This window comes from Nelumbo lutea, chromosome 8 (assembly GCF_056320005.1).
Source record: "Nelumbo lutea isolate HS-2025 chromosome 8, American lotus-T2T, whole genome shotgun sequence".
NCBI lineage: Eukaryota > Viridiplantae > Streptophyta > Magnoliopsida > Proteales > Nelumbonaceae > Nelumbo > Nelumbo lutea.
The window spans coordinates 58,035,312-58,043,742 of NC_142691.1; the positions used below are offsets into that span (position 1 = coordinate 58,035,312).

The 8,431-nt window shown below is 36.9% G+C and overlaps 1 protein-coding gene across 1 annotated transcript; it reads left to right on the plus strand.

The window, feature by feature from the left end:
- Window positions 1-1,141: 1,141 nt before the first annotated feature.
- On the plus strand, window positions 1,142-8,162 carry LOC148844384 (serine/threonine-protein kinase STY13-like). The gene is made up of 3 exons (XM_088957012.1): window positions 1,142-1,340; window positions 1,764-2,866; window positions 7,474-8,162. Exons 2-3 carry the CDS (start codon window positions 1,962-1,964, stop codon window positions 7,811-7,813), a joined length of 1,245 nt encoding a protein of 414 aa, XP_088813138.1. The 5' UTR covers window positions 1,142-1,340; window positions 1,764-1,961; the 3' UTR covers window positions 7,814-8,162.
- The last annotated feature ends 269 nt before the right edge of the window (window positions 8,163-8,431 follow it).

Here is an 8,431-nt window from a genome sequence, read left to right on the forward strand (position 1 = left end):
ATTAAAGACAATTTAGTGTACTTTTATAAATTTACCAAGTGGTTGATACTCAATATATACTTTTGATCATTTCTATCATCAAATTGAATATTGGGTTAACGGGGACAGTGTTTTCAAAATTGGATCAAAACAAATGGTTAGACCGAAAAATTGGGAACCGAACATCGTTTCTCCTCAAAACCTCTTTTTTTTTTTTTCTAAAAACCATTTATTTGGTTAGCGAACCACTGATCAAAACAATAGTTTTTGGCCTTTTTTTGTTTTTTGAATTTTATATATATTTTTTTGTCAGAGTGGGTCATCCGTTTGACAAGCAGACCGTTTCGACCCATAATGGTTCCCTATCTGGTCCAATTTTAAAAACCTTGGACGGGGAGTGGGTGCCTTGCCTTGTGACTAGCTTGGTGTGTGGCATGGCCTGGCCCAAGGCCCGGCCCATGGACCAACCCGACCCACGGCATGGCACGAGGTCGTGTGGGCTCAAGCCATGGGCCATGCTAAATCGACCCCCCAAATTATCCTAGAGGAGGGAGGCATGACTCGGGACACCTTGTGGGCCAGCACGACACGACTCGCACTTTTGTAAGCCACATGCGGGTTGTGTTGTGCCGACCTAACACGACCCAATTTACACCTCTACTTGAACCCACCCAATACTAGGGACGGGGTAAGGAAATTTGCCTTTGAACTCACTCGCCATTGAGGAGTGATTACCTTGCCCTAAACCCATGTGACACTGGTGATGGGGTGGGGATGGAGTGCTCTGCCCTGAATCCACCCCATTGTCATTCCTATATAATTATTAATTATTAATGGAATTAATAAAAATATTAATTTTATAATTAATTTTATTTTATTTAAAGTAATCAAAATTTCATTTAAAAATAATAAAAAGAATAAAAATTATTAAAATTACTATAAATTATTAATAAAACTAAATTTATTAAAAAATATTTGTGCATATTCAATTAATAATTGTTATTTTTTATAGATCAACATTAAATGAAAAATAAAATTATTAAATCTTTCATATTTTCCGTGCATCGCACGGGTCCATCCTAGTGATTAAATAAATAAAACAAAAACAATAACGAATGATTAAAAAATTGAAAAAATATATGTAATGCAATAAATCAAAACTAGGCCAAAAGGAAGTGTATAGCGATGACTTATTACTCTTCTTCTTCCACTGGTCGTCTCCGTCTTTTAACAGGTGGTAATCGTTCCTCGTAAACGTCATTTCTCTCGTGTGTGAAGCTCGAATCTCCTCGTTCGTCCCTCGAAATCTTGTATGGAGTTCGAATTAGGAGAACCGTAGAGGGTGAATCCTATTGATCGAGGTGCGTATTGTTAGAATATGTGAATTTGAGGTTTAGATCACCTAATTTGCTTGTTCTTAGGGTTCTTGACTGTGGTTTCATGGTTTTTGGATTTTGATTCTGTAGTCTTTTTTTTCCGTGTTTGCTTTGGTTTGATAGAATTTGATGTAGATGTAATGGAAGTTTATTTTTCTACTGACTGAGATAAAATATCGGATTTTTGTCTGTTTTGTTCGTGCTTACCAGGGATTTCGTTTTTGCATCCGTTTCAAGGTTTTCATCGGGTTTTCTGCTTTTGTTTTTGTCTTTTTTTAGGGGGGGTTGGTTGGTTTGGAAAACCCAGGTTGACAAAGGTTTGGTATCTGATGCTAGGAAAACCCTGTAGATTAAAAGAAATGAAAGTTTAGAGTTTGATTCTTAAAGGTTTCTTTTTTGTTTATTTAGGGTTCTTTCGGAGGTTTTGGTTCGGTGTAACCGATGCTGAGGAAGCTGCGGCATCAAGTGACTTAAGAAGGAACTCGAGATAAAAAAGAAAATTGTTATATACTAGGATTTTTTTTCTCTACAGGGGTTTGATCGTGGAGAGCTAGATGCTGAAGAAATAAGAAGAGTTGAGAAAAATTGTGTTAGTTGATTGAGAAGATGGTGGAGGGCCCAAAATTCACTGGAATTATAGGCAATAAACATAATGAAAACAATTATTATGATTTCACATCAGGGTTTTACCATAAAATTGGTGAGGGGTCCAATATGTCCATAGACAGTGTTGGGAGTTTACAGACAACCAACGGAGGGGGATCTGTCTCCATGTCTGTAGATAACAGCAGTGTTGGGTCAAATGATTCCCACACTCATATTTTGGGTCACCCTGGCTTGCGTCCAGTGAACATGAATAACAATTCTGTAGGCTACAGCGTCCGTCCAGGAAGAGTATCGCATGCTTTAAGTGACGATGCCCTGGCCCAGGCCCTAATGGACAGCAGATACCCCACGGAAGGCCTTGAAAATTATGATGAGTGGACAATTGATTTGAGGAAGCTTAACATGGGGACTGCTTTCGCACAGGGGGCTTTTGGGAAACTCTACAAGGGGACTTATAATGGTGAAGATGTTGCGATCAAGATATTGGAAAGGCCAGAGAACAATGCAGAGAGGGCACAATTGATGGAACAACAATTCCAGCAAGAAGTCATGATGCTTGCTACGCTGAAGCACCCAAACATAGTCCGCTTTATTGGGGCATGCCGTAAGCCAATGGTTTGGTGCATTGTGACAGAGTATGCAAAGGGTGGGTCAGTCAGACAGTTCTTGATGAGGCGGCAGAATCGATCAGTACCTTTAAAATTAGCAGTCAAGCAGGCCTTGGATGTTGCAAGGGGAATGGCTTATGTGCATGGACTTGGTTTCATACATAGGGATCTAAAGTCCGACAACCTCTTGATCTTTACAGACAAGTCGATCAAGATTGCAGATTTTGGAGTAGCTCGGATTGAGGTTCAGACGGAGGGAATGACACCAGAGACAGGAACATACCGTTGGATGGCCCCGTAAGATTCTTTACTCTCTCTTTATTAAGATATCTTTTTCTTAATTATTGAATGATTCCTTCAGTTCTTTTTTTGTTTTAATCATATAATTGGTTACGAGTTCAACTAAGTTTACAATGCTTCAATGTGTGAAAATACAATTAAACATGGACACTTTATGCTACCTTATCAATCAAGAATCTCCAACGTTTTGAATGGCATACTGCGTTCCTTCTTTGGTGCCAACTGTTGTCAGGAATATTGCTCTATCTTTTATTTTGGGCTGGCTTGTTGCAAACAAGGATCAAAATTTTGCAACATATTGGCCCGTATCGGCCAATATGTATTGTATTGGCACGGTGTGATATATTGTTTTTAGGGTTTTGGGAAAAATCCACCTCATGTTCAACACTTGTTTAAGTAATATTAATAGAAAGGGCACCCACCTCTGTAATAGATTAGTTTACAAGCATAACTGCATTCTATGACTTGAAAACTCAAAAAAAAAAAAAAAAAGGCAGCCCAGTGCATGAAGCTCCCGCCAATGTGGGGTCTGGGGAGGGATAGATGTACACAGCCTTACCCCTGCAGATATACATAGAGAGGCTGTTTCCAAGATTTGAACCTTGGTCACTCAGGTCGCAATTGAGCAACCTAACCATTGCACCAAGGCCCACCCTTGACTTGAAAACTCAACATGTTCAAAATAAGGATGGGACACATCAAGTTTTAATTGTCTCACAAAATTGCAAAACCAGTATCAAATATGAGAAACCAATCCCCTTTTCCAGCCAAGCTTTTCACTGAAAACATCACAAACTCATCTAATAAAAAACTTGACTCATCTCAATAGAGTATATAAAAAAATGAAATGGTAGCATTTCAGGTTATGGAAGAAATCGGTATAGCTCTCAACAATCAACTGTTCATGAGTTCAAACTTTACCAATCACCTTAGCTGGTTATTTATTGATAGCATACAGAAGCTTAGCTTATTTACCATCTGTTTTGGCTTCTCTACCAAGTCTATCATAGAGGTCGTTAGAATTCAAGTGTTCAATTTATTATGCTCCTACGAGAGCTTACAATATGAAAAGAGATTTCTACCCAACACTTCAAAATAACAACCATACCAATGCCTTTCCTTCACTTGCAATGACTAAATCATCATATTTTAGTTCTAATACTAAATTAGTAATTTTTTTTTTTTTTTTATAAAGAATGCCTATCATATCTCTTCTAGAGGATGTTAAGAGTTACAATTTTCTGGATCCATCACTAATTTAACACCGTAATACATGAGCCCAAACCCTTTCCTTGATCCAGATTGTGCCACTTGTGAAACGAACCATTATCATTCTTAGTCCATTTTATTAGTAATACATTTTGATAATTTTTAGTTTAATTTATTATGGCATTCGATATTAGTAGAAGTTAATTTGAACTTTTTAGTTGTTATGCCCTATGGAATTGGAGTAATCTAATGGGTGTCCATGTGTATGGAGTTCCATAAGATATTTTTATCCAAGAATGTTGCTAGTTGCAGTTACATGGTCTCCTACTTTTAATTTAAGGTTTTAATTATATATTAGAATTACAAATTTAGATTAGTTATCATCACTCAAGCCTTCACTAAACTTTAAAGAGAACATTCGCAGAGCTTGGAATTACGAATAAAAAGAGGGCTAGAGTTGTTATTACAAATCCGGATATACTGACCAAACTAAGAGAAACAATTCATCAAAAAAAAAAAAAAAAACTAAGAGAAAAAACACTCTCTCTCTAAAGAAATCTGCATTTGTTTAGTCTTAGCCTTTTATTTTCTTAATTGGGTTTTTGCCATGTTGCATTGTTTTGTTATATCTGTTTGTAGATTCTCATCCACAACAAGTTGTGCCTCAAAGAGTTCATGATGCAAACAAGTGTCAGTGGCTGGTCGGAATCATGCACAAAAAGTATTAGAGAATGCTGTCAGATAAAAATCTATAGATAGACAATATATGTTGAATAGCCATATAAATAGAGGGAAAACATGGAAAGGGAAATCAGGGTCTTTCGACCAAACAAAATGCAAGTATGCAACATTCTCATTTTCTTAGTAATAGAAATAGGAATAGGAGTTTTGAAGGTGCACAGGTTCGTAGATGTTAAATACCAAAATGTAAAGTCAATTAAAAGTTGGTTTAAAGTGAGGAGTTCAAGGTAAATGGTTTGTCTTGTAAGTTGTTCAGATCAGTTTTCAACTTATTCATGGTAGCATGAGCAGTAACAAAATATTTTCTCAACTCTCCGTAAGGGTGCTTTCATTAAGAGCATTTCTGTTTTTCCCTTGCAATACACTTTTAGTTTTCTGGAATTTGTGTTTTTTAAGTAGATTTATTTTTTCATGTGAAGGGATTTCATTTTTGGTTTACCCTACCTTTAAACATATAGAAAAAGTTTCAAACTATTCATAAATTTGAAATCATAGAGATCTAAAAACATGAAAAATATGCTATTTTTATCAGTTAAGTTGCAAGAATCCATATGACAGGAACTTTCGAAGACCTAAAACAAAACAAATGTATGTCTGATGTCTCAATCATATTTTTTGCTATTGATTTATCAATATTTAATTTAAAATATTAGGAGAAAATCATGATAATAACTAAATTGTCAAAATGAGATACAATTGCTTTATTGGATAAGGCCTGTGGATTGTGTATCTCATCGTTAAAGAAGCTAGGTCCTTGGTCTTTAGAGTGAATCCCTCATTCAACTAGGTCCTATACTCCTATGACTAATTGTCAAAATGAAGATACGATTGCTTTATTGGATAAGGCCTGTGGATTGTGTACCTCATTGTTAAAGAAACTAGGTCCTTAGTCTTTAGAGTGAATTCCTCATTTAACTAGGTCCTAAGACCACCTACTGGCAGATTGACTTGTTGAAGTGAAGGGATTGGTTGAGGAAATTCAAATTGGAATCCAGGCCTCAGCTCCATATCTCGAGGCTGAGGTCATGTTGTAGCATTTGCTTGAGAATGCTTTGGGCTAGTGGCTGCCTAATGGTGTTATCGGATCTCCCATTATGGAAGCCTACTTTTTCATCATCTAATGAATTCCTATTCTTACATTACCAACAAAAAAAGAATCTGTTTGTTTTATGCCTCTAGAATATAAGGCAAATTGTGGCTAAAAATCATTTATTCGTGAACAGTTCTACCTTTAAAATGCCATATGTAAATTGGTACATACTATGTTTCTTATTTTAAATGGATAGCACTTTTAGTTATAAGTCCAAAGTGTGTATTGATTCTTATTCTTCCATTTTCTAAAGTTCTATCTTTAGAACGTTGCTGTCAATATAATGCATACAAGGACAAATATGGTGGAACTACAAGAATGCTCCTGTAAAGTCAAAAATAATTATCCGAAAGTACAGATGGATATACATATTTTCATCAGGATTTCTCATCTGCTTTAAATTCATAGCATTTCTTTCCTTTTTAAATAGCTGTTTTGTTTATTTCTTTCCTATTTAAGCGTGTTCTGGTTTTATTCTACCATGTTGCAAGTTTCTGCTGGATGTCAAGAACTTAAAATGTGATGTTTCATAATTATTGAGTGCTTCTATAAGCTTCATATAACTTCCACAAATTAGGGCCCATTTGGTTCACAGTCAGAATCGGAATCGGAATCCCTTGGAATCTGAATGTAATGGTCTATTCCCATAGTCTGTTTGGTCCAGCCAGCAATTGGAATGGGATTTCATTCCCAAGGGAGGGGGGGGGGGAGGGAATGCCATTCCACTAGGAATGGGAAAGGGGTTCCAATTCTGCCCAACCAAACAACTGGAATCAGAATGGCCCATTCACATTCTCATTTTCCAGACCCCTATTGCCACAAACCAAACAGGACCTTAATTCCATTACCACATGGATCAGATATTACATCAAGAATTTTTTTTGAACAGTAACAGTAACCATATTAAATTGGTCCATTGCTTGGTACAATGGTAAAATTTTAGGCTGACAAACATGAAAATGTGAGTTAAGAGTCGGGGAATGGCAACTTGTGCAAAAAAAACGCAGAAGTTTAGGTCCATACCCATCCACCCCTCCTACGATCCTGGATAGTCGGGGCTAATATAATATTGGGTCGTGACCCATTAACAGTAATATTAAATATGGTAATAAAATTATAAAAGATGTACAAAGGAGATTGCAATCCTTCAGTAAATGATCTCATTATAAGTAAATAAGAGAGTAACAAGGAAAAGAAGACAGAAAGATGTTGAAGTGTCTTCCCTTACTGTCTTACAAGTTACAAGATCTCACATTTGTTCAAAATCTTTTATGTTCCCCATCTTTGAAATCTTTTAAAGCTGGTTCTCAGTTCATGATGAATGAGCTACTATATGCATTGAAGTTGGTGTTTAGAACTTCTATATACACTTTAAATAGTAATTGATATGTGCTTTTTTGGTATTATTGCTTTGTGGATAGGTTATTTTCTTCTGGAACATTTCACTTACTATTATTTTGCTTCCATGTCAAATATGTGATGTTTCTTCATTCGTTTTATTTGGTTGATTATGAGCATTCTTCCAATTGAGGCTACTTGAATGCTCCGTTCCCTGGTATTGCAGAGAGATGATCCAGCACAGGCCCTACACACAGAAGGTCGATGTGTACAGCTTCGGAATTGTCCTGTGGGAACTGATCACTGGCATGCTTCCATTCCAGAATATGACAGCTGTGCAAGCAGCATTTGCTGTTGTGAACAAGGGTGTCCGGCCTATCATCCCCAATGATTGCCTTCCTGTTCTTAGTGAGATCATGACCCGCTGCTGGGATGCCAACCCTGAGGTCCGCCCACCATTCACCGAAGTCGTTAGGATGCTTGAGAATGCTGAGACAGAGATCATGATGACTGTCCGCAAGGCCCGTTTCCGGTGTTGCATGGTACAACCAATGACAGCTGACTGATCCAGTAAGCAAAAGATACAACAAAGAAAACAGAGGAAAGCATAAAAAGCAGGTGATTTTATCCGAGCCTTGTGTATCTACTAGTCTTTTCAGATTTTTTTTTTAATTTTTTGTCTAAGATAGGAAAACAAAAACGAAATGTTACTAAAGGACTGCCAGCCTCTGGGTTCTGGTATTTACCGGGCTTTCCTCTGGTATCTACCAGTTTCTGGTTTCTGGTTTTATTTTACTGAACTGCTGTTGCTGAAGTAGTAGTAGAGGAGATTGATGTGTATTCTTCCCTTCTTGATATATGCTGGCATGCCTTCTCTTTGTTGCTTTGCTTAACAGAAGCAGGTTCTTTACTGGATCTACTCCTCCACTTCTTTTTGTTCATTGTTGGTTGCTAATACTCTCTCCTTTACGAAGTAATTCGCAATTTACAATTTATCTTCTTTTTTTGCTCTGTCATACACTGGACCATTATTTGAAGCACCAAGTCATTGGAAAGAGTTTACCAAGAACAAGCCCTTCCACATAATGATTTTCATTCATGCATTTATGTCCTTAGCCATGTTACGGTTTTCAAAGCATTCCAGAAAACGACATTGCATGTTGTTGTCTAGATCGGGTTATATC

Excerpts from the sequence above, each read along its gene's own strand:
- LOC148844384 (XM_088957012.1), top strand. The coding sequence starts at position 1,962 with ATGGTGGAGGGCCCAAAATTCACTGGAATTATAGGCAATAAACATAAT. Across the intron at positions 2,867-7,473 it reads ACATACCGTTGGATGGCCCC|AGAGATGATCCAGCACAGGC; the intron begins GTAAGATTCTTT and ends CTGGTATTGCAG.